The 26,881-nt window shown below is 44.5% G+C and overlaps 1 protein-coding gene across 2 annotated transcripts; it reads right to left on the bottom strand.

Moving 5' to 3' along the window:
* Positions 1-19,999, bottom strand: BET1L (Bet1 golgi vesicular membrane trafficking protein like). 2 transcript variants are annotated; one of them, XM_073633420.1, is made up of 5 exons: positions 19,842-19,999; positions 13,389-13,636; positions 11,877-11,968; positions 4,449-4,505; positions 1-2,460 (listed from the first exon to the last, which is right to left on the bottom strand). In XM_073633420.1, the coding sequence occupies exons 3-5, from the start codon at positions 11,940-11,942 to the stop codon at positions 2,293-2,295; spliced, it is 291 nt and encodes a 96-aa protein (XP_073489521.1). In that variant the 5' UTR covers positions 11,943-11,968; positions 13,389-13,636; positions 19,842-19,999; the 3' UTR covers positions 1-2,292. The 2 variants fall into 2 exon arrangements, with proteins under 2 accessions (XP_073489521.1, XP_073489512.1); XM_073633411.1 differs by lacking the exon at positions 13,389-13,636 and having other exon boundaries at positions 19,842-19,992.
* Between the last annotated feature and the right edge of the window lie 6,882 nt (positions 20,000-26,881).

Raw genomic sequence — 26,881 nt, 5'->3', positions numbered from 1 at the left:
TGTTTACAGATAAAGATTTATTGTATTATAGTATTACATGTATTTAAAATTAAAGGAAATACTTTTTTAAATTTTTTTTAATATATAAATATATTTGCGCTCGTATTTCCTTGCAGGAAAAGCAAACGTGACTGAAAACACGGGCAGATTTACTAAATCTGGTGCAGCTCTCTGCATAGAAACCAATCAGGTTCCATCATCAAAGTTTTATTGAACAAGCTGAAGTTAGAAACGGATTGGTTATGATGCACAGCTGCACTGAATTCTGAGTTTAGTAACTCTCCCCCACACTGTTCAAAGGGAAACTTGTTTTGGACTCGGACACACTGCTCAATACACCAATGCAGAGGGCCATGTTTATCTACCTGGGGGCCACAAGTGGTCCATGTAGCCAGCCGCTTAAAATCAAAAACAGACAGACTGAATTCGGAGCAGTGTGTCAGTCCTGCTCAGATATACACTCACCAAACATGCTGGAAAGGCGCATTCCATGCGCTGCCCTTGCAAGATGTGTGCACGTGCCAATTAATGGCACCCCAAATGCAACTCACAAATGCAGCACATTTCTGGCCACTAAACTGTATGGTACCGCAATATCACGTGGTTTTGTGTGGTGTGATCTGCGAGAGTAGTACTTGCATTTCAAATGAATTGGCTGTTAAAACTGGACCATACAAGAATATGTGCATTCTAGTCTGAACCGGAATTCAGGGATGTGTGTGAAGAACCATTCAGCCCTGAGTCGATCATTTATTTTAACAGGCTGGCTGCACAGACCACCTTTGCTTCCTAGGCAAAAACCCACAGGTGTTCTGACAAGTGTGCCCTCGTGAATGAGCCCTTTCAGAAAGATACATGGAGTGCCATTTCTTCTGAGAGCGGTAGCTGGCCATTACATTAAGGCCTTGTACACACTGCTACACTGTGGTTTGCCCATGGCGCAATGTACCCGCGTTTTGGTGATTTTTCAGAAAACGCACCAAAAAACACCCAATCTAATGGAAGTCTAAAACAAAGAGCTGGTAATTAACACGAAAAACAATGGTACCCTGCGCTGCAGTGAAAAAGCAGCAAAGCAGTGTTAAAGGGGCCTAATATTCTGTCTCCAAACTTGCTGACCTGGAATAAGTATGTAGCTGGTGAAGTCTGCAATCCTGTTATGCACACATATTTTCCCCACCAGTGGCTCAGGAGGAATTGGAGTCACAGGATCATAATTACAGCCAAGCAACCTACTGAAGCAGGTCAGGAATGGCCATATACACATTATCTCACTAAAGGTAAATGTAAACATTTCTGCAATATAATGTCTTTTCTTGAAGCAAATTCTGAAAGTAGTTAAAGTTTTGCCATAAATGGTATAATGCCTGACAAAAATCTAATACATAATAAAAACTTGCATATTTAATAACTTAAGGTACTTTTTTTTGGCCATCACTTAAAGCTGAACTCCAGGCCAATATAAATTAACAGCTTTGTATTCATTACATTTATTTATTTATTTAAATGCAACCAGTGTTGGAGACTAAATCTGACTTAGTATCACCTTTTGCAAGTCCCATGTACAACAGTGCTCTCATTGCAAGTGGCAGCACAAGAAGCCAGTGAAATATGTGCAGTGCTCATGTGCCAAAAAGTGCTATGATGCAGAAATGACCCTATAGGTCTACTTCTTCTCTTTCACTGTCCAGTCACATACTGGGGGCAAGATCTGTAGGCGTTACTTAACTGCTACCAAGAAAAATGAGGTAATCTCCTCTGCCAGACAAAGCTGTCATGTGTTGCAGAGCTGTGTAAAATTGATGGACAGAAATAGAAACCTTTTGGCAAGTAAAAGAGCTCTCTTATATGTATATAATCTGTGTAGTTAGCCATTTGCCTGGAGTTCAGCTTTAAACAGAAACTTTCTGCACAGATCGACGGGTAACACGGCACAACACTCTACTAATTATGTGAGCAATGGATGTAAATCTAGAACCAGTGCTGGTGTCATCCTCAGCCCATATTGTCATATTTTTGGTTTCCAAAAAAAACATTTTGGGTCTGTGTATTTTCCATTAAACGTACATGACATTGACCAAATGCAGATATTGATTGCAATTTTGCCTGGTGATTTTTTTTTTTTTTTTTTTTGGTCATTGTTTGGGAATGAATTAATCAGGGATAGAATTGTCCTAATTAATTTTTGGAAATGCCAAGTTTTAGCAGCCTGCCTGACAGGCCATATACCCCTCCTTTGGGTCACAGGGCAGTATGAATAAGGAATGTCTTTGCGTGAAGGGGCATCATCCATCACGTACTGGCTCTGGACACTAGAAAGTACAGCAAAAAGAACAATCCTACAAGGCCAGCTGAAACATAACACAAGAGCTTGCGATTATCTCTTCCAGAACGAGCCATTCCTGTGAACCGCTTGACACTGCCACTCAAAAGACCAGTCACGCTCATGAAGTCTGAATCCTACAAAGAAAAAAGATAGAACAAATCTAGAACTATTTTTTTTTTTTACTTTGTGAACAAAAATGTCTGCTATAGGTAGGGGGCAGAAAGGGTAGGCATAGTTGGCACTCTTAAAGCGTGTCTCGGATTCTGCACTGGAATTAGCTGCAGGGTATAGAAGGGGGAAAAAGGGACACTTCACATTAGGCAACATCCCTTGTGCTGATCGTTTTTTTACAAGAGGAAACATTTTACCTAAAATTCTGCCAGGGATAATCTTGTAGTGCAAATGTTTGCAAAGGAGCAATAACAAGCACCTAGGTAACAAGTACTTGGCATTGGACATTAAACTTCATTAGAACAAAAAGGAAAACTTTTGTTTTTGGATGAAGTGAGGAAGGGTTATAACCCAATGGTATTTTTTCCCATCTGTGTCCAATTGGGGAGCTTTCCTTTCACTTCCTCTCCCATAGCTAAAACAGGAATCAAGAAAAAATCCCTCCAAGGTAAAAGAAAATAAAAAGGTGGTCAGCAATGAAAGCCCCTATATGACTGGTCTACTTCACATGAACTGTAAATGCTCAGAATGGTTGTACAGTACAACAAACTCTGATGTGTATAGCTGCCAATAATTGCAGACAAAAGTGGGCGTTCATATAATCTGCCATTTCTACCCCGTTTCATATTTCTTCCTCAGAGGAATATAACAGCAGCTTACTGCACCCACTATGGCACCCTGGGAACTTGCAATTCCAATGTTCATAAAATATTACTGGTTTTATTTGTGATTATGAATGTCGCTCAGTTCGTTGTGCACATGTGGAACTTTTTGACAGCTTATTGCTCTTTTATAACAGATCCAGGGATGTGACTGTCCAACTACAATATATCTATACCAAAAGTCTATTGGGGAAAATGAAATGGTCTGCTGGTAACATAAATTGCTCAGAGTAAAGCCACGTACACACGATCAGATTATTGGCCGGGGATTGTCTGTTGACAGATTGTTGGCCTAAAATCTGACCGTTAGTACGCTTCTTTTGACAATTGTTGTCCAACTTTCTGCCAACAAATGTTGGAGGACATGCTAGTAAATTTTCGGCGGACAACGGTCTGTTGTCAGATTTTCTGATGGTCAGTACACAAGTTCGTCACACAAAAGTCAAAAATACAAACACGCATGCTCAGAATCAATGCTCACCAAACACAAAATTAGCAGAAGGGGCCCAACGGGTGGCGCTCAAGAGCTGCAATTCCTCATAGTACGTCACTACATTTGTGTTTTTTGGCCGACAATTGTGTACCATTAGTATACAAGACAAGTTCCTGGCACACACCCTTTGGACAAAAATCAGACGCTTGGTTGGCCAACAATCTGATTAGAGACCGTTGTCTGACGAAAATTTACTAGCATGTCATCCAACATTTGTTGGCCGAAAGTTGGACAAAAATTGTCTGAAGAAGCGTACTAATGGTCGGATTTTAGGCCAACAGTCTGTCATCACACAATCCCCTGCCAACAATCGGATCCTGTGTACAAGACTAATGCCCTGTACACACGATAGGATTTTCCGATGGAAAATGTGTGATAGGACCTTGTTGTCGGAAATTCCGACCATGCGTAGGCTCCATCACACATTTTCCATAGAAATTTCCGACACACAAAGTTTGAGATCTTGCTATAAAATTTTCCAACAAAAAATCCATTGTCGGAAATTCCGATCGTCTGTACACAAATCCGACGCACAAAGTGCCACGCGTGCTCAGAATAAATAAAGAAACGAAAGCTATTGGCTACTGCCCCGTTTATAGTCCGGGCGTACGTGTTTTACATCACCACGTTCAGAATGATCGGATTTTCTGACAACTTTGTGTGACCGTGTGTATGCAAGACAAGTTTGAGCCAACAACCGTCAGAAAAAATCCTAGGATTTTGTTGTCGGAATGTCCGATCAATGTCCGACCGTGTGTACAGGGCATAAGAAGAAGTAAGCTGAAGACAAACTTACCATTCCATCCAAATACGTGTTATGGTCATCAGCTTCTCTGTCAATATCCAATGCAAGCTAAAAAGCAATAGATACATTTTAAATTGTTTTTTTTTTATTAGGATGCTAGTAAGATACGTTTATAAAAGATGGCCTTGTATTTTTTTCACCGGTTCAACTGTCTTCTTTTCATAGCAATATACACTAAGCAAAATTATAAAAAAAACACAACACTTTTGTGTTCGCCCCATTTATCATGAGCTGAACTCAAAGATCCACAACTTTTGCTATGTACACAAAAGGTATATTTCTCTCAAATATTGTTCACAAATCTGACTAAATCTCTGTTATTGAGCACTTCTCCCTTGCCGAGATAATCCATCCACCTCACAGGTATGGCATATCAAGATGCTGATTAGATAGCATGATTATTGCACAGGTGTGCCTTAGGCTGGCCACAATAAAAGGTCACTCTAAAATGTGCAGTTTTACTGCATTGGGGGGTCCGAAAATTTGTGAATATTTTTTTTTATTTAATTCAATTTTTATTAAAGCGGAAGTAAACCCGCTGACTTTTTTTTTTTCCCTACACCTGTAAGGGAAAAGGCATAATGAGCTAGTATGCACGGCATACTAGCTCATTATGAGATACTTACCTTAGAACGAGGCGCCGGCATCTCACCCTGTCCACGTCGAGGGAGCTGACATTTCCTCTCGGCATGCCTTCCGGGTATCGCGCCTCCGGCGCTGTGAGTGGCCGGAGCCGCGATGTCGTCACTCCCACGCATGCGTGCAGGAGACTTTTTTTCTAGCAAAGTCTGGCGGCTGCCGGGCTTTCAGCCGAGAATCCCCTGTGCGCATGCGCCGCTGCAGTCAGCGGCTCATTGCGAGGGGAATATCTCCTAAACCGTACAGGTTTAGGAAATTTTTTTTTACCTACAGGTAAGCCTTATTATAGGCTTACCTGTAGGTAAAAGTTTAAAAAAAAGGTATACAACCGCTTTAATGGCTAAAGTACAATACAAAATTGTGAACCAGATTATAGTTGACCATAGCCAATAGCATTACTCGTATAGGGCATAACAAATATGTCAATGTTACAGCCAGTCATCTCTTGTATATGGACAAAGAAATATAACAACTGAATGTAAAACTGATCAGTATAACTGAAAAATAATAGGTTACAATAAAACAGCACAAAAAGAAGGCTTCAAAATTCGCACATCCAAATTTCGACTATGGCTTAGCCTGTGCTTCTGCAACGCAAGACTGACCCAGTCTGCCAAATACCCTTACTTAATCTTGCCAAGATAAGATGCTAATCTAGACTTGTCTTAGAGCATGTACTTAAATGATTTGGAAAGTATGGTAATGGGAAACTCACTGTCTTCTGGTCCCAGTTCAAGCACCGGGAGGACAGTAATGCTTTATTAATTCAAACCAGTTAGTGGATCAGAGAAATCTGTAGTAAAAGGCTTATCCAGTCCAGAAGAAAAAGCAGGATAGGGAAATCAGGAGTAAGGAGAGAAGCAGACAAAAATAGAAAAATAGAAGGAAGGGGTAAGGGGGAAGCACAGGAAGTTGGGGGGGGGGGGGGGTATTACCCTCCAGTGAGCAGGCACCTCCAGCCATCCCCCTAGAAGCAACTAACTGGTAGCTTGACCATCATCCGCCGGAATAGGTTGGGCCATAGTTTGCAGGTATTAGTCAGTACAGGTGACGCTCCCTGAAGACGTCCTTATTATTATTCAGGGTGGCAGTGAATTCCTCCATACGTAGGATATTAAATTTGGGGTACCACAGGACCTTAGTCGGGGGCTGTGACTGCCTCCAGAGTGCAGGAATGCAAGCTCTGGCTGCATTCACCAAATGGATAGTGAGAGTTTTTTTGTATTTCCGGAAGGCTATCCCCGTCAAATGTAAGAGACACACCTTAGGGATGCCACTTAAATCAACCGATGTCAAATGTTTAACGGTACCTGTCACATCTGCCCAGAATGACCCCAGGAGGGGGCACTGCCAGAATACATGAGCCATCGTACCTACCGCTTGATTGCAACGCCAGCATATTTCCGAGACATTGCTATCCATTTTGTGCATCAAGAACGGTACACGGTACCATCTCGAGATAATTTTGTATCCCACTTCTTGATACTGGTTAGCAAGGGAAGATTTGTGGGCCAAGATAAAAATCTCGGCTGATTGAGCTTGTGTAAACTTAATCCTCAAATCCTTTTCCCATTTATGTATGAATGACGGAAATGTGCCATCTGAAGATGACGCCATGTATCCATAAAGCAAGGAAAGTGTGTGTCCGAGTGAGAAAGCGTAATGTTACGAGCCACCGATTTGGACAGATTCATTTTATAATTGGATAGGGCACCGTACAAGCGTAGGGCCTGAAGAATGTTTGGCAGGGATATATGGGGATTAGATACAAAGAATATAAAATCGTCCGCAAAAGCCGCTATTTTACGATGACCCGAAGGTTTCTGGAAACCAGAAATATTCGGATCAGTCCATACAGTACAGAGAAAAGGCTTCAGCGTTAATATAAAAATCAGGGGAGAAAGAGGACAACCCTGTCTCGTCCCGTTCGAGATAGAAAAATACGCGCAATTAGTTTACCTCTACGGATGCCGATGGTGTAGAGTAGAGGGACAGGATCCAGCTTGTGAAATGGGGGCCTATACCGATGTGGGACAGGGTGGCCTGCATAAAATGCCAAGCCACCCTGTTGAAGGCCTTTTCTGCATCAATTGATAATAAGAGCAAGGGACGCTTCAAAGAATGAGCCGCCTGGATGATATTGAGGACCTCAGTGGTGTCGTCCCTGGCCTCCCGAGAGGGGACAAAGCCCACTTGACCTACATGGATCAGCTGAGGGATATAGGGAAGGAGTCTACTTGCCAAGATTTTAGCGAATAATTTCAGATCTACATTCAGTAGCACAATAGGCCTATAGTTCCCACACTGGGAAGGATCTTTGCTGCCTTTGTGAATCAGGGAAAGGTATGCCAGCAGGGAATTGGGTGGCATGGAGCCCGCTTCCACCAGTGAGTTGTATGCTGTCAGGAATTGAGGAATCAATCTATTGGAGAAAGTACTATAATAAGCCAGCGAAAAGCCGTCCGGGCCAGGGGCCTTGCAGGGTTTTGTTTGGGCAATGGCAGTCCCCACCTCCTCCGCTGTGATCAATGATTCCAATGTCTCACTGGCATCGCTTGGTAGAGGGCATAGAGGGCATGTACTCTAGCGCCTCTGTTACACGGTCTCCTGAGGTCCCCGTGGCCTGAGTGTGATTAAGGTTATAAAGATCATGATAGAATTCCGAGAAATCCTTGGCAATATCCTGGGAAGTGTGTACTCCATCCCCCTATTTGGAAATTATAGAAGGGATGAAAGTGCGTTCCCTCGGGCCACAGAGTGCTTTTGCCAACATAGTGCCTGGTTTGTTAGAATATTCGTATAGGGAACATTTTGCCCAAGCCAAGCTTTGGGTGGTTTTACGAAAGAGCAAATCGTTCAGCTCTTGCCTGGCCTGCAAAAGAGTCTGGTAATGAGCTAATGCCAGGAATTTTTTGTGCCGTAGCTCGAGGGACCGCACTCATGCAATAAGGTCATGTAATTGTTTAGCCCTTTCCTTCTTCCCTTGAAAATCTGAATTAGAACCCCCCGCACTACACACTTATGGGGTTCTGAGTGGATTTGGCGTTTTCCGAAAAGCGGCTAGTGAACGATTCATTTCCTTGCGGACCTCAGGAAGTTGTAATAGGGATTAATTTAGTCTCCAGGTAGGGGAACGCGGCTGAGAAATTTCCAGCTCAAGTGTCACGTGGACAGGGGCATGGCCTGAGAAGGCAATTATGTCGATCTGGGAGGAAGTGAAAAGGAGATAGATCTTTGTATTGAATAAGAAATCAACCCATGGGAAGTCTCGATTGGTGAGTTTGGGCACACTGTCCTGTTTAAAAGTGTGTCTCTTTTAGGAAGGCCACCTGAGTATGTTGCTTCTTGAGGTCTGAGAGTAGTCTAGAACGCTTCTCAGGAGTAGCAAGACCTGTGACATTGAAGGAGGTAAATTTATAGCCCTTTAGAGAGCCCTGGCTGACTGAGGGTATGGGGGGCGCTATCCCACCCTGCAGAGCAATCCCCTGGAGAAAAAAAACAAAAAAACAAAAAAACAAAAAAAAAACAAAAAACGAAAACACACAGACAAGGTGGATGGGACGAAAAAAGGGGACCAGGTGGGTGAAGGGAAGGAGGGGGCAAGAGGGTGAAAGAGGGAGAAAGAAAGAAAAGGGGGTTGAAGTGACTGTATTGAGAAGAGAGGGAAGAGGGAAACAAATGAGGGCTCAAATAATGACAAACCTAAAAGTGGCTACAACAAAGCCTAATGCTCCAGTAGAGCAGCCTATGGGGTAAGGACTAGGAAGGGTCTAAAGCAGCACTGGGAGACATGCGTCCGAGCACCATAAGAACATTAGCATCAAAAGCTGGGATAACAGCAAAATGTAAAAATAAAATAACCTTTGGGGGAGGCTAGCTCCGAAACTCTTCAGAAATAACGCCATGCTCCACAATGACTGGGGTATCCTCCCGTGGGCAGAGCTCCAATATTGAAACCCATAGCCCACCGATTAGTCCAGGATCACCCGAGCCATAGCAAGCACCCAACTACGTGGATGACGACCCTGACCTAAGACACTCAGGAACTTGGGAGCAGCGCATCATTCCCCCTGCCAGGAGCCAGCCCCCCTCCATCTCCAAAGGGCACACCCCACTCCACACCTAGGAAAATCAGGCACACTAACTTTGTGAAACCCGAGGTAAACAAAATGTGAGGAATACTCAAACATGTCTAGTATTCCTAACATTAAGGCAGGGACCAGGTGTTTTATAACTCTTGAACGTTCTGCTGCAAAATGTAACAGGTGAGGGCAGTCCACTCCTGACCAGACACCACTGGCCTGTCTGACTTCTTTCAAAAAGAGTGTTATGGCTTGTTGGCTGCCGGGCGGACCCTTGAGGGATCCCTTGACCTTGTACGAGGCCTGGACCTCCTGCTATGTTGGGGACCCGGAATGAAGAGACGTTGACCATCCACCAACAGGGACATGTCGAGCCAGTCTGGGACAGGGACTGCAGGCGAGTCTAAAAAGGCAAATAGGGCATCCAGTTGGTCCGGGGATCTGAGGAAGAAAGAGTCCACTCCCTTGCTGAGTTGAAGATGATATTTGAGAAAAATAGGCCTTTTGTGTACATAGAAAAAGTTGTAGATCTTTGAGCTCATGATAAATAGGGGCAAACACAAAAGTGTTGCTTTTATAATTTTGCTCAGTGTAAAAAGACTGACATGGAAATTGGTGATATGCAAGTGTAATGGAAAGACATAAAAAAAATAAATGAAAAAAAAAAATAATGCCTTTCTGAAAATCCAGTAACAAGAAGTCAGTAAAAAATGTATCTGTTTACTTGATTTGCCTGTATACTTAGGTGAAGCTAAAACATATTGACAAATAATACAGCCAGACTTCACAATTCAACATTATAAAGAGCACAAAAAAAAAAAACAAAAAAAAAAAAACAAAAAAAAAAAAAACTGAGTGCGGGAATGAAATTGTGCGAGTTCAGCTGAACTTGCACAATTTCAGTCCTGCATGTCAGTCCCAGTTTGGGGGATGACTTCAGAGACATCTGTGTGGGTTTCTGCACAGATGTCAATGTAAATTGCCAAAAGTAATATAGAAACTACTTTTGGAAATTGGTGCAGCGCTGCAAATGCGGCATCGCACCGATTAGGATGGTGCCATTGCTGGCAATTGCCGCTGATTTGGCATGCGATTTGACATGTCAAATCACACCAATGTGAACCAGGGCTAAAGGATAAAGTTCACCTTTTGGAACAGCTTACATGTTCCAGCAGCTGCAGCCTCTCCCCCACCCCTCTCTGTGACTACGAACTGGAAATCTGCTCCCCGCGCCTGCTGTCACTATTTGGAAATAACCTGTCTGTGTGGGGTACCGCTCACATGACCGCATCATTCATTCAGTTTCCTGTGAATGCATGAACTACAACTATTGTCAGCCATTGCTGTTGGCAGCGTGTAGTTCTAAATGGACTGCGAAGTCACGGATGAGCGGCCTCGTAGCTCATTCACAAGCCCTGCAGCATGTAAATTGTCAGCCCATATAGAGGTACGGGCTGAAAACTGCAGGCCTTGCCTGCAGGAGTCTGGAATAGCACCCCTGATCCACTGGTCAGGGGTACAATGCTTTCCAGGCTCCTTAGGCAAAAAATAATACATGTAAATTTTTTTCCTGCAAAAATATGTGCATTTATTATTTTTCCCAAAAGGTGAACTTAACCTTTAATCTAGTGGTAAAAGGTTATTTCACCCCTTGTAAAATAGGACCCTAAAAGGCAAGTCTAGAGTCGATTATGCCCACTTTTACCAGATTTTGTTGTAATGACATTTTTCTTGTCTCCGGGGCACTCTGGACAATCTACTGTAGAGGCCTAAAAAGTATCAATATTTCTTTCTTCACCTGAAACCTCACTGGCTGTTGTGCGTTTTATACTGTTGTGGCAAATTAGTCATATGGCTTGAATTTTTTCAAATCAGTTCGAGTTGTATTGTGCCAACAAAATCCAGCAGAAATTATCTGAAATTCAAGCAGTGAGTGGCTTGTCGGCAACACCCAGCTCAAAAAACTTATTCTGAAAAATCGAAAGAGCAGGGGGAAATAGTCGACCGACTGCATATTAAAATGTCAAAGGCAATTCCTCCATACATGCTAAATCTATTGGATTTCCTTCACTTAACCTGCAGGCTGAAGATAAATCTGAGTGTATAGCTAGCATTACTTTTAAGTACCGTATTTATCGGCATATAACACGCACATTCATTTTAAGAGGGAAGTTTCAGGAAAAAAACTTAAATTTTAAATAAGGAACTTTGAAGCAAAATAAGGGTCAGTGCCCATCTGCAGCCTCACCATTGCCATCAATGCAGCCTCATCAGTACACATCAATGCAGCCTCACCATTGCCATCAATGCAGCAGCCTCACCATTGCCATCAGTGCAGCCTGATCGATGCCCATCTGCAGCCTAGAGGGGACACGGAGGGGGGTGGGACGAGCGCCAACAGATTACATACAGTGAGAATCTCCTATGATAGACAGAACAGTGGTCCAATAGCGGCCCAGGAGACGGGAGTTCCTACTACAGAGGCCGCCAAGTAAACAGGAGATTCTCACTTTATGTAATCTGACGGTGCTCGTCCCGCCCCCCTCCCTGTCCACTCCGAGGCAGCTAAAACTGAAGTATTGGCGTATAACACGCACGCACTATTTGCACCCGATTTTCATGGTGAAAAGGTGAGTGTTATACGCCAATAAATACAGTATATAGTGAATTTTCTACACATTGTTCTTTAAGCACTCACAGATTTGAGCCGTGTTACTTTCGTAGAAAGATTTTCTGCAAGACGTTTGTTTTCTGCATCAAGCATCTCATCTACCGCCCCAGAACTTGAACCTATACAGAATAAAATAAAAAAGATAAAAACATCATTACAGGAAACCAGAAGATGGTAAAAGAGAACAGCAGAGATATTTTGATAAACATACATACATATATATATTATATACACACACATACATACATACATCACACACACACACATACATATTATATATATAACTAGGCAATTTTTTTCTTTTAAATTTTTGGTTAGAGTAAGCAAGGGTTATAACCCCTGTCATTTTTTTTGCCATCTGTGTCCAACTGGGGAGATTTCCTTTCACTTCCTGTCCTATAGCCAAAACAGAAACGATAGGAAATCCAGAAATAGTGTCCACATTGGAAGATTTCCGCTGCATTACTGTTCTGACGACAACCCAAAACTTGGGATTTTTTCACTCCCAATGAGAACAGTAAATGGGACAAAAGGAGAGGGTGAATCCCATTAACATGGACACAGACAGCAGTAAAAACCCAACATGTGTTCTAACCCCTCCCCACTCTATTAAAAACTAAGAAAAGTTTTGCCTTTAGTTTTATTTTAACACTTTTTGAATATTTATATTGGCATGACAGAATGAAATCACAGACTCGCATAACTCATTTACTTGTTTTGGAAAAATTCCCCCCCTTCCTGCCAAGACCAATTTTCAGCTTTCAGCGCTGTTGCATTTTAAACAAATGTGCGGTCATGCAACACTGTACCCAAACAAAATTTTTATCATTTTGTTCCCAAAAATAGCTTTCTTTTGGTGGTATTTGATCACCGGTGGGGTTGTTATTTTTTGCTAAATAAAAAAATACTGAAAAAAAGAAAACGTTTTTGTTTGTTTCGGTCATAACATTTTGTAAATAAGTACGTTTTCTCCTTCACTGATAAGCTGCACTGACGGGCACTAATATGCAGCACTGATAGGTGACACTGATGAGGAGGCACTGGCAGGCATTACTGATGGGCACTGATTGGCACCTCTATTGGGCATACCTGGTGGTCCTGGGTGGGTATCCTCATGGGGGCTGCACTGATAATCAATCAGAGCAGACCCCCCCCCCATCAGGAGAGCAGCTGATCGGCTCCCCCTTACTCGTGTCTGTCAGCACGAGTGGTGGAAAAGCTGATACACGGCTCTTTCTGTTTATGCTATGACCAGCTGTAATTGGACACAGCTGATCACATGGTAAAGAGCCCAAGTTAGAGGCTCTTTACCGAGATCGGTGATGTGGTGTGTCAGACTGACACACCACACCAATGATCGCTGTGCTACATGCCCCTGCGGGCTTATCTTGCTGGACGTCATATGATGTCCAGTCAGGATAACTTAACCACTTTGCACACGTCATTTTGCTATATGGTGGGAGGGAAGTGGTTAAAGTGGATGTAAATCCCCATTCATGAAATCTGACCTGGACACATGTATCTGTAGTGCTTACTTACTGTATCTCTCTCCAAAGACCTAAGTCCCATGTCTTTCTGCTGCTCCGTTCCTTTGTTATCAGCATGATAACTTCTGGCAAGCTCTCTGAGAACCGAGATAAAAGCAGCTGGAAATTTGTGTCAGGGAGAAGAGTTGGTCTATTCACAGCACAGCTCTGCAAGCTTCTTCGCTCCTCTGCCTATGTGGAGGGGGGGTGTGCCTTTCCTCCAATCAGCTCACAGTGTATGCCCAAGCTCTCCTCCCACTGCTGAAACAGGAAGAAAAATTTCTAACATGATTTGCACTTTCTGAAGAATGTAGAAAGCTGAAGACAGCAGATATACATTTAAAATGTATGTAGGGAGATTTGTTTCATCTCTGTATCATCTGAGGCTGTTCACTTCACTGGGTATGAGGGTTTACATCTATTAGGTCGGTAAACACCAGGCTTTTTAACCCATTCCCGTCCATTCTATAGCCGAATGATGGCTACAGCGCAGGCTTACTTTGTGGGAGGGCATCTATTGATGTTTACATTTTCAGTCTTTTTTGTTTATTTAGCAAAATATACCACCAAAAGAAAGCTTTATTTGTGTGAAAAAAAAATTATAAAAATGTAATTTGGGTGCAGTGCTGCATGACCGTGCAATTGTCATTCAAAGTAAGACATCACTGAAAGCAGAAAATTGGCCTGGGCAAGAAGGGGGTATAAGTGCCCAGTAGGCAATTGGTTAAAGCGACCCCGTCAGTCTCTTAAAATAAAAAAGGCTGTTTCTTGCAATAGAAAATCCTGTGTCTCCTACCTTATCTACATTTAAGCTTTGCAGCCTTCGCCAGACTCTTCAGCATTCAACATTTTAGGCAGTGTCCCCTCTCATACAATGTTGTTCCTTCCTCTGACATAGGGGTTGGAGGATGGAACCACAGCAAACAGCAAGGGACCCTAAACCCCTGGAAACGTCAAATGCAGAAGAGTTTGTAGAGGTTGTAGAGCTTGAAAGCTCTAAACACGAGCTGGGAACGGTGACTGGGACTTTTACACAACCGACAGGGTCACTATTAGGCCGAATTATGCCCAATAAACATGAAATAACAACAACCTAAAATGCAAGATACACATAATAACATATAGTGGCATAGAATTATCCTTGCTGGTGTTTCACCTATCTTCATTTTGTTCTGCTCTGGCTGAAGACGTCGCCATGTTTGAATTTTCCTCCAGCCGACATCCCCAACCCGGTCCCCCCCCCCCCCCCCCCCCCCATTACAGAAAAAATAAAGGCAATCTCATGCAAGTGCAGCAAGAAATAACTAAGCTCCATTTACATATAAACGTTGCCATGGTGCTGCAGCAAGTTTTCTTGGATCAAGCGCCTATGCTGGGCACTGAGGATTACATCACTAGGGCATGGTGTTCTCTGTGATCATGGCCATGAATAAACAATGAAGTGTGCATGTACGTGTGATGTCACTGACTGGAGCAGACAGCAATGTCACCTAAACGGCACAACTTTATGAAAGATATTTCCAAAGGGAAACATACTATAAGCTTTATGATGGGGAAAATTAAAATATTGGGTTTATTCTACTTTAACTCCTTCAGATCCGCGCTATAGCAGAATGACGGCTACAGCACACATCTGCTTTGCTGGGAGGGCGTCTATTGACGTCCTGCCCTTTGCAGCCTCGCCACGCCCCCCTGAAGAGGGCGCACAGCACACGCTGTGATTACCCGAGTCAATGAGACTCAGGTGATCACAAAGCTGAGTAAGGGTCTGATCCTGGCCCCTTACCACGTGATCAGATGTCAGCCAATGACAGCTGATCACATGATGTAAACAGAGAGTCGGCAATCCTTTTTTTCTTCTCACGCTGATTAAAAACAGATCACCGGCTTCAGTTTGCAGGGACATCGATCCCGAAGAGGAGCAGCATGTTATGTGCCCACCAGTACCGCCTGCCAGTGCCAAAAATCGGTGCCCACATTACTTAAGTGCCAGCAATCAGTGCCCACAAGTGCCACCTATCAATCCCACCAGTGGTGCCAATCAGTGCCCATCACTGCCACCCATCAGTGTCCATCACTGCCACCCATCAGTGCCACCTATTAGTGCCCTTCAGTGCTGCCCCTCAGTGCCCATCAGTGCAGCCTATCAGCGTACATCAATGAAGGAGAAAAAATACTGTTTGCAAAATTTATTAACAAAATATAAAACAATTTTGTTTTTTTAAATTCTATATTTTTTAATAAAAAATAAAAAACCCAGAGGTGATCAAATACCACCAAAAGAAAGCTCTATTTGTGGGAAAAAAAATTATAAAAAAATTTTCATTAGGGTACAGTGTTGTCCGCGCAATTGTCATTCAAAGAGTGACAGCGTTAAAAGCTGAAAATTGATCTGGGCAGGAGGGGGGGGGGGGGGGTTAGGTGCCCAGTAAGCAAGTGGTTAAACAGGCTGTAAGGAAAGGGAAACATTATACAAAAAGCCTACAGCGTCACCTGATTTTATTTTTTTAGTTACACAGTGCACTAACCAGAACACATGAAGAATGTAAACAGGCACAAAATCAATATACAATCTCTTTAAATAGATTGTGAGAATCAGTCTGTCTGGTGGCAGTAAACACTACACACATCCTTGAAGACACAACTAACAGTCTCTCTAATATTACTGTTATCTTCTATCTGGACCAAGCAATTTACAGTACTTTCAGAAATAAGGTAAGATATCAGCTCCCCTTAATTTCCCACAATTCAGTACTCAGCAGTTAAAAAGCAAATTGGGAAGTATGCATATCCTTGCTTGAGTAAGGCGTGTGTGATGCAGGAAAGCACACAAAATAACATGTGTGCCTGCAAAACACAAAAAACAAGCAAACCTTTTGCAGACATGCAACCGTGCCATTAATTCCTAAAGGATAAGTTCACTTTTGAAACATGTTCCAGCATCTGCAGCCTCTCCCTCCACGCCCCTTGACAATGGGCCGGGAGTCTTCTCCCTGCACCAGCTATTTGAAAACAGCGCAGCCATACAGAGCTCCACCCACACAGCTGTGTCATTTATTCAGAGGTTTCTGTGAATGAATGCCTACAAGTATTATCATCGACTGCGACTGATGGCTTGCAGTTCTCAATGAGCTGCGAGGGTGCTGGTGAGCGCCCTCGTAGTCCATTGATCTTCTTGCTCTCAGGTAACTGCCTGTCCGAGCAAATAACTATCCTGAGAGTCTGCAAGGGCTGGACATTGCACCCATGATCTGCAGATCACAGGTGCAATGATCTACAGGCTTCCTAGAAAAAAAAATAATTGCACATGATTTCACTTATAAAAAAAAAAAAATAAAATAAAAAAAAAATGTGCATTTATTTTTTTTTTTTTTAGGCGAACTTATCCTTTAAAAAGGAACCCCGCGGCACTTTGGTAACGTGCTCACAAAATCGCAACACGAAACACATGGTAAAAAAATACCATACCAGTTCTTAGCACTCACCCAAAGTGCTTAAAGTGGTTGTAAAGATTAAGACCCCTTTCACACTGAGGCAGTTTTCAGGCATTTCAGTGCTAGAAATAGCGCCTGAAAACCGCCTCCCATTCATTTCAGTGCGACTTTTCACACCCGTCGTTGCACTTGCGGGGCGTTAAGAAAAGTCCTGCAAGCAGCATCTTTGGGGCAGTTTGGGAGCGCTGTATTTAGTGCTCACAAAATGCCCTGTCCATTGAAATGAATATGCAGCTCTTCCAAAGAGCTTCGGAAGCGCCGCAACACGGGTGATTTCAACCCCTTCTTTGGGGTTAAAGGCACCCCGCTAGCAGCCGAAAAGTGCCGCTAAAGCATCACTAAAACAAGCGGCAGTTTAGCGCTAATGCGGCCCCAGTGTGAAAGGGGGTCTTAGGGTTTTTACTTTCAAGCATTCTATGGATCTCCAAAATGGGCCCAAAGCTTTATTCAGCAATCACATTGTTCTAGCAGAAGCAACACTCGCAGCATCCCCTTCATCAGGCATGTGAAGATGGTCGCATCCGGTTGGACACCAAAAAAAAGCCAGGATCGACTTTGATCGTCTCTCCGCTATAGTAACCCAAAAGCAATGACCTGACATCACTTATAGTTTACCTAGATGTCTACAATGCCGCTTAAAAAAAATCAAAAGCATTCAAAAACACTGATCTTGGTGTTTTGAATGCTTACAGGGGCAGAAGACTGATTTAGGGTCTTATAGACCCCAGATCTCTCCATAAAGAGTACCTGTCACATACCTATTGCTGTCACAAGGAGGTTTACATTACTTGTGACAGCAATAAAAGCGCTTAAAAAAAAAATTAAAGCAACAGCGTAAAAATAAATTAAAAAAAAAAAAAAAAAAAAAAGGCAAAGCTCCCCCATGCTCAGGTGTGTCAGTTCTGCATACACACAAACAGCGATCGTTCCACACATATGAGGTATCACTGTGAATGTCAGATCATTGGCAGTAATTCTAGCACCAGACCTTCTCTGTACATACAAAGTGGTAACCTGTAAAGGCTTTTAAAAGTGTTGCCTATGGTTAGTAAAATGTATGCCATTTGACGCCAATGCCCAGGCATGCGCAATTTTAACCACTTCAGCCCTGGAAGGTTTTACTCCCTTAATGACCAGGCCATTTTTTTTGCGATACGGCACTGTGTTGCTTTAGCTGACAATTGCGCGACGCTGTACCCAAACGAGATTGAGGTGCTTTTTTTCCCCCACAAATAGAGCTTTCTTTTGGTGGTATTTGATCATCTCTGAGGTTTTTATTTCTTGCGCTATAAAAACAAAACAAAAAAAAAGACCAACAATTGTGAAAAAAAAAAACAAACAAAAAAAAAAACCCACACAATATTTTTTACTGTTTGCTATAATATCCAAAAAATAATAATTTCTTCATCAGTTTGGGCCAATATGTATTCATCTACTTATTTTTAATTACAAAAAGAAAAAAATCCCAATAAGCGTATAATGATTGGTTTATGCAAAATAGGGGATATATTTATGGCATTTTTATTATAATTTTTTTTTTTTTAACTAGTAATGGTGGTGATCAGCAATTTTTAGCGGGACTGCAACATTGCGGCGGACAGATCAGACACTTTTTTGGGACCAGTGACATTATTACAGTGATCAGACCTAAAAATAGCCACTGATTACTGTATAAATGACACTGGCAGGGAAAAGATTAACACTAGGGGGCAATCAAGGGGTTAAGTGTTCCCTAGGCAGGCGTTTCTACTGTGGGGGGGAGGGGACTGACTGGAGGAGGAGGAGAGAGATCGCTGTTCCTGATTACTAAGAACAGCAGAAGTAGCTGCATCATACTTGCCAACTATCCTAGTTTAAATTCAGTTTTAGTCATGTGCTGTGTCCCGATATCTCAGTGTGAAGTGCTGGTACGAATGCTGCCCAGCTCTGCCCTATTGTTGTGTACAGATGACTCACCTGCAGACCCTGTGTTTACATGTAAATAACCGGCATGCATATGTAAATAGCGGCGGCATTACTAAGTAAATAGCTGCGCTTGGTGGCATAGATATGTAAATAAATGCAGCATTCATATGTATATCATACTCCCCTGCAGTGAGATGATGTGCTGTAACCTCCAGCAACCAATCAGTGTGCAGTATTACTGTACAGTAATCTCTAGCAACCAATTAACAAGCAGAAATCATTTGCTGTAACCTCTAGCAACTAATCAGTGAGCCGTAATGTGTGCTGTAACCTCTAGCAACCAGTCAGTAAGCAGTAATGATATGCTGTAACCCGCCGGCAACCAATCGCAATCGCTGCCTGATCTGATACAGTAAACTGATTTTAAGTCTAGATAGATAAAAGGGGATTTTGCGAGCCACAATGGTATATTGCCTCAAATGTGGAAATCACCTAGCTGCCCGCGCAGAACACGTTTCATATGCCGTGCAATACAATGTATACAAAAGATACGCATGTGACATAAAAAAAAAAAAAAAAACCCTCCAATGACCGCCAATTTATTCTTTAGGGCCTCTACTTATAAAATATATAATGTTTGGGGTTTTAAGTCAATTTCTAGTATTAGATGTTACATGTAAACACAAAGTCCCAGGAAAAGCCTGGTCTGGAAGTGGATATTGCAGCTTCAGGTCAGTTCTTGTTCCAGGAAAAATTGGAGGAATTTAGTAATCAGCTGTGCATGGCAACCAATCAGATGTTAGCTCCAGCTTGCTCAGTTGAAGCTGATGTTCAGCTGCCCCAGTCTTAGTAAACCTCCCTGTATATCTTCCAATACACACCGTATATAGACTATGCCTGGAAATGATGGTGGCAACTATAGAACAACCATAGTGGGAGCTCTGCGCCCATTTCCTCTCTCTGTGTTCTGAACCTACAAGTCTCCACATCATAACATTATACAAGACATACAGCACTACAAGTCCCCTCCACCTAGTATTACACGTCAATGCCCATGACTTGTATACCTCTCCCCCAGTCCGTCATCTTTCTTCCTTGTCTCCGCCGTGTGAGCTGGCAGGGTTGTCATGCGATGACGAAGCCGGGTTCTCGACTTCGTCACTTCCTGTGCGGCTCCGTCACATACAGCTGACGGCAGGACATTCCCGCGCATGCGCGACTTCACTGGTCTTAATCGCATGCGCGGGAGCTAGTCGCAGTCTACACACAAACATTATGGTCACGAGTGGGTGGACGGGCGGAGGCGGAGAAATTGTTAGAACATCAGCAGCAGTGCCCGCCCACCCCACTAACACGCTCCGAATAGCGCATGCGCAAACTATATGTTATGGTCGGTAAATGTATGAACTCAAGAGATGGTTAAAACAGCAGCAGCCCCGCCCACCCCACCCCACTAAACACGCCCCGAATCGCGCACGCGCAAAATATAGGTTTATGGTTGAGAAAATGTATGGACTAAAGCGGGCGGGCAGAGGCGGAGAGTTGCTGGGAGGGGGAGATAGGGCGGAGCTTGGAGAGGGGGGCGGGCCCCACGTGCATACCACTGTGTCCAAGCCCATTCTTATTGGTCCACAAAAATTATAGACTCGGGCGGTGGCTTTCTTAATTACATCATCGGCAGCACCGCCTCCAGCCCCGCCCCCGCCATAAGCAGAATATGCAGTATATTTATTTAACCACCTCAATACAGTGCACTTACACTCAGGGCCATAACTAGAAATCAAAGGGCCCCAAAACAAAATGGTGTATGGGCCCCCCCCCTGCAAACAGCCCCGCCGTGTGTTTTATGGCACAGTGGCAGCGTTTGACGGGCTCCGTGGCTGCGTTTTAGGGTAAAGTGGCTGCATTTTACGGCACCATGGCTGCGTTCGACGGGCGCGGTGGCTGCGTTTGATGGGCACCGTGGCTGCATTTTACAGGCACAGTGGCTGCATTTAATCGGCACAGTGGCAACGTTTGATGGCACCGTGGCTGTGTTTGATGGGCACAGTGGCTGCATTTGACGGGTATAGTGGCTGCATTTGATGGGCACCGTGGCTGCGTTTGTGCGCAGTGGCTGCGTTTTAGGGCACAATGGCTGCGTTTTAGGGCACAATGGCTGCGTTTGACGTGCACAGTGGCTGCTTTTAATGGGCACAGTGGCTGTGTTTTATGGGCACAGTGGCTGCGTTTGACGTGCACAGTGGCTGTGTTTTATGGGCACAGTGGCTGCATTTGACGGGCACAGTGGCTGCATTTGACGGGCACAGTGGCTGCATTTGACGGGCACAGTGGCTGCATTTGACGGGCACAGCAAATTACTTACAGGTTAAGGCTGAGGATGATGTCAGGTGCAGTGCAGTCACTCACAGTCTCACAGCAAGGCAGGCAGGCTCCGTCAGGCAGCTCTTTTCAGAAACGCTCCTCTCGCTCTGAGCCACGTTGTCTGAAGATGGCAGAGGTGGGTGGAGCCGAGCTAGTTTTCCAGCCGCGGCATGCTATGAATGCTGGGGTGGCCGCGGCCTCTGACGTCACCGGTTGTTAGGCGGCCGGCGATTCTAGCAACCAGTGCAGTCAAGTGGCGTGCCGCAGCTTTGGCGGCTCAGGGCCTCTTCCCTGCGGCAGCTTACAGCGCACCCGCCTAGGATCGGCCCTGCTCACCGGGCCCCACTTGACTGAGGGCCCCATAGCACCTGCGTGGGTCGCTATTGCGGTAGTTCCGCCACTGCTTATACCCCCTTCCTGCCCAGACCAATTTTCAGCTTTCAGCGCTCTTACAGTTTAAATGACAATTACTCAGTCATGCAACACTGTATCCATATGAAACTTGCATCCTTTTTTTCACACAAATAGAGCTTTCTTTTGGTGGTATTTAATCACTAGTGGGTTTTTAATTTTTTGTGCTATATTTTGTAAAAAAAATGCCTTTTTCTTTGTTTCTGTCATAATATTTTGCTAATTAGTAATTTTTCTTCATAAATTTTGGCCAAAATTTATACTGCTACATATCTTTGGTAAAAATAACCCAAATCAGTGTATATTATTTGGTCTTTGTGAAAGTTATAGAGTCTACAAACTATGGCGCCAATCACTGAAAATTGATGACATCTGATCAGGCCTTCAGTACATTAGGTGAATCTAATTTTTTGAGACACTAAGCCCCGGTTCACACAGGGGCGACTTGTCAGGCGTCTTAGCCACCTGACACGTCGCGTCCCATTCTGTACTACGGAACCGTTCTAATAGGAGCAATACAAGTCGCTCCGACTTAGGAAAAGGTTCCTGTACTATTTTTTGGGCACCTTCAGGCGACTTGCATTGACTTCTATACAGAAGTCTTTTTGCAAGTCGCCACTGAAGTCGTGTGCAGGTTGCTTCTGTGAGTCGGCCTGCAAGTCGTGTTGCCCCTGTGTGAACCGGCAGTAACAAGTCAGGAAAGTACAAATATCCCCCAAATGACCCCTTTTTAGAAAGTAGACATTCCAAGGTATTAAGTAGGTAGCATGGTGAGTTTTTTTAAGTTGTCATTTTTTCCCACAATTCTGAAGATTTTTTAAATTTTTAATTTTTTTTTTTTTACAAAATTGTCATATTATAAGGTTATTTCTCACACACGGCATATGCATACAACAAATTACACCCCAAAATACATTCTGCTACTCTTCCTAAGTATGACAATATCATGTGTGAGACTTTTACACAGCCTGGCCACATACAAAGGCCCAACATTGAAGTAGCACCTTCAGGCGTTCTACGAGCATAAATGACACATCTCATTTCTCAACCACCTATTACAATTTTAAGGCCCTGAAGCACCAAGACAATGGAATTAGCCCACAAAATGACCCCATTTTGGAAAGCAAACACCCCAACGTATAATCTATTAGGCATAATGAGTCTTTTGAACGGTTCATTTTTTTACAGAAGTTTTTGGAAAATGTGGAAAAAAAAAAAAAGAAAAAAAGAAACGCATTTTTTTTTACACAAAGTTGTCAATTTATAAGATATTTCACATAGCATGTATATAGCAAAAATTACACCCCAAAATTAATTCTGCTACTCATCCTGAGTATGGCAATACCACATGTGTGAGACTTTTACACAGCCTGGCCACATACAGAGGTCCAACATTGAAGTAGTACCTTCAGGCCTTCTAGGAGCATAAATTACACATCTCATTTTATTCCTACCTATCACACTTTTGAAGGTCCTGGAGCACCAGGACAGTGGAATTACCCACAAAATGACCCCATTTTGGAAAGCAAACACCCCAACGTATTTTCTATGAGACATGGGCTGCAAATAGGTACTCGGGTACTCTGATGGGCTGCAGATAGGTACTCGGGTACTCTGATGGGCTGGAGACAGGTACTCGGGTAACTTGATGAGCTGCAGACAGGTACTCGGGTACTTGATGGTCTGGTGACAGGTACTCGGGTACTCTGATGGCCTGGTGACAAGTACTCGGGTACTCAAATGGACTGTGATGGGTACTCGGGTACTCTGATGGACTGTGACAGGTACTCAGGTACTCAGATGGACTGTGTCGGGTTCTCAGATGGACTGTGACAGGTACTAGGGTACTCAGATGGACTGTGACAGGTACTCGGGTACTCAGATGGGCTGGTGGCAGCTTCTCGGGTACTCTGAAGGCCTGGTGACAGGTACTCGGGTACTCAGATGACTGTGACAGGTACTCGGGTACTCAGATGGACTGTGACAGGTACTCGGGTACTCAGATGGGCTGTGACAGTTACTCATATGGACTGACAGGTACTCAGATGAACTGTGACAGCTACTTGGGTACTCTGATGGCCTGGTGACAGGTACTCGGGTACTCAGATGGACTGTGACAGGTGCTCGGGTATTCAGATGAACTGTGACAGGTGCTCGGGTATTCAGATGGACTGTGACAGGTACTCGGGTACTCTGATGGACTGTGACAGGTACTCGGGTACTCAGATGGACTGTGACAGGTACTCAAGTACTTTGATGGACTGTGACAGGTACTCATATGGACTGACAGGTACTCAGATGAACTGTAACAGGTACTCATATGGACTGACAGGTACTCACATGATCTGTGACAGGTACTATGATGGGTGGTGACATGTCCTCTTTATTGGGGGGGGGCAATCAGTGTGATTGGTGTACACTGTAAGCAGTAACGAGATGTTACCGCAATCTCCTTCTCACACACGATCGGTGTGTGAGGAGGAGAACCCGGTAACATCTCGTTACCGCGGTTTGTTGACATTCAGTGATCGCCTGTGAAAGGATCACAGCCAATCACGTGGTAGTCAGCAGCCGGCCAATGGCTGTTTACCAGTGTGACAAGCATGCGCCAGTGACAAGCATGCGCCGGTAACAAGCATGCGCCATGCACAGTGGGGCGGAACCATCTGTGATCGGCCGTGACTTCATCACGGCCGATCACATGGTAAAAAGCCATGACCAAGTCCAGTCTCAGGCGTCATCAAGACCATGGAGTTGGGACCTGCTTAAATCCCTGGACCGACACCCAGCTGCTGAGAGCCTAACCAGGACGCTCCCTCCTCTTCCACAGCCCAGCGCTCCAGTGAGGGAGGGCAGAGCGCGAGAGAGCAGAGAGCTGCTGACTGTTGGTCAGCAGCTCTCTGCTCAGTGAGCTGTGACAACTTAGCGATCGGCTGAGCTCGGTCACTCGGTTCACAGTGTAGAGGAGCCGTAATACAACACTAATACTAACTATTAATAGTCTACACTACACATTATTACAAGTATAAACACATCGATGAGAAGACAGGCTGAACAATTAATACAATTAACAATGGGAGAGACATACTTAAAGGAGTTTGAAAGGATAAGGTTTTTTTATCTTAATGCATTCTATACATGAAGATAAAAATCCTTCTGTATGTAACAGCCCCCTTAATTACTTACCCGAGCCCAGTCTCTCCCCAGTGATGCCCGGGTCTCTGTGGCTGAATGGACACATGGAGCTCTCACACTCGGCTTGCGTTCCCCCCATAGACAGCTGATGGCAGTGAGGGCATTCAAAAGGAGGGAAGGGCCTGGAGCAGCCTGGAGGGACCTGGAGGGACCCGAGAAGAGGTGGTTCGGGGCTGCTTATTGAAGCTACAACTGCACAGAGGAGGCAAGTATAACATGTTTGTTATTTTTTATTTCTTTTTTAAAAACAGATTTTACAATCACTTTAATAAACAGACTATAGCAGGAGACCAACGGTAACTGATGGCTTGCTGATTATATTAACATCTGCTATGAGTCTCACAGTCTGATAAAGTAGAATAAATTTATCTTCATAGATTTCTTAAGGGATATAGTTGACAAATATATTTGTCCCATTAGAAGTAATCTAAACCACGCTCTAAGTGTCCGTTAAGTATTTTCTACCTTAAATTTTTTTCGGTCACCCTGTGCCTCTAATAGACACAGGGTGACTTGTACATAAGAGGGGTCTGAGGAGCTGAACAAGTAGTTTTCTGACGTCTCTAAGGTAAGCTGTGTTCCACGAGCCCCCCCCCCACTCAAGGTGATGGGAGTCACTTTTTTTCTCACGATGGAGCAGGCCATCTCTCACACAGCACACAGGCTCAGTTCCCTTGGTTCCTGCAGGCCAAGTAACTTCTGTGGAGGCGTTTTAATAACAGAACACATTTTGTTTAACAACATACATATTATAGTCTCTCATACTGGTTGAATTGGCACCTGGTTATCCAAGTGAGCAGTAACGCCACGTCAAGGCTTCAACATTGTTACTGACCATTCATATCTCCATTTACACAGCATACTTTACATTCATCAAGAGTACCATCCCTGCTACCAACCATACAAACACATCACCATGTACACATCATACTTTCCATTCATCAAGAGTACCATCCCTGCTACCAACCACACAACACATACTTGCCAACTGTCCCGGATTTCCCGAGAAACTGTCCCGAGAAATCCGGTTCTTCGATTTGCCGCCGCCGCCAGAGGTCCTGATGTGAGGGGGACTCCGCTGGGGACATCTGATGTGAGGGGGGCTCCGCTGGGGGCACCTGATGTGAGGGGGAGCTCCGCCAGGGACTCCTGGTGTGAGGGGGAGTTCCCCCGGGGACACCTGATGTGAGGGGGAGCTCCGCCGGGGACTCCTGATGTGAGGGGGGGCTCCGCCGGGGACTCCTGATGTGAGGGGGGGCTCCGCCGGGGACACCTGATGTGAGGGGGGGCTCCGCCGGGGACACCTGATGTGAGGGGGGCTCCGCCGGGGACACCTGATGTGAGGGGGAGCTCCGCAGGGGACACCTGATGTGAGGGGGAGCTCCGCAGGGGACACCTGATGTGAGGGGGACTCCTGGTGTGAGGGGGGGCTCCGCTGGGGACATCTGATGTGAGGGGGGCTCCGCTGGGGGCACCTGATGTGAGGGGGAGCTCCGCCGGGGACTCCTGGTGTGAGGGGGGGCTCCGCTGGGGACATCTGATGTAAGGGGGGCTCCGCTGGGGGCACCTGATGCAAGGACGGACTCTGCTGGGACATCTGACGCAAGGACGAACAGCTAGTGGCAGGCGACGTGGCTAGTGACACGCTCAGGGATCCCACTGATTCGGCATTATGGTGAGTTGAATGATTTCATTTTATATTACAATGTAATAATAGAAATAATGCACTTCAATCATCCTGACACCATAACAACCATGGTGCCGGGATGATTGAAGTGCTAACACCAGGTGTTTGGAGTATCTTTACCTGCTGATTGTTAAACTTTCTAGAATACACATATTTTTATTGTGTAGGATCTGGAGCTGCTGTCCCTTCATTTCCCTCTCCCCCTCTCTTCCTCTCCATCCCTCATTCATCTCAGACTCTAACCACACCCTCTTGAGCCACGCCCATTTAAGCCACGCCCACTACGCCGCGTAAACCACACCCATTTTTCGCCACGGCGAGCTTCGCGCGCCGCACTTGTATATTTTCCCTGGGCCATGGCTACAAACGAATGCCCCGCCCCCTAATTATTGTACGGCTCCACTTACAGCCACAAAAGTGTCCCACATTTTTTTTTTACAATGTTGGCAA

The sequence above is a fragment of the Aquarana catesbeiana genome, linkage group LG01 (assembly GCF_042186555.1).
Source record: "Aquarana catesbeiana isolate 2022-GZ linkage group LG01, ASM4218655v1, whole genome shotgun sequence".
Classification (NCBI taxonomy): domain Eukaryota; kingdom Metazoa; phylum Chordata; class Amphibia; order Anura; family Ranidae; genus Aquarana; species Aquarana catesbeiana.
The sequence above is the reverse complement of the archived record's forward strand: the minus strand, read 5'-3'. Positions and strand labels throughout refer to the sequence as shown.

What these genes read in the sequence shown, in the direction of transcription:
- BET1L (XM_073633411.1), bottom strand. An exon ending in AAGTAACACGGCTCAAATCT is followed by an intron (nt 4,506 to 11,876) that starts GTGAGTGCTTAA and finishes ATTGCTTTTTAG; the next exon opens with CTTGCATTGGATATTGACAG. An exon ending in ACACGTATTTGGATGGAATG is followed by an intron (nt 2,461 to 4,448) that starts GTAAGTTTGTCT and finishes TTTTCTTTGTAG; the next exon opens with GATTCAGACTTCATGAGCGT.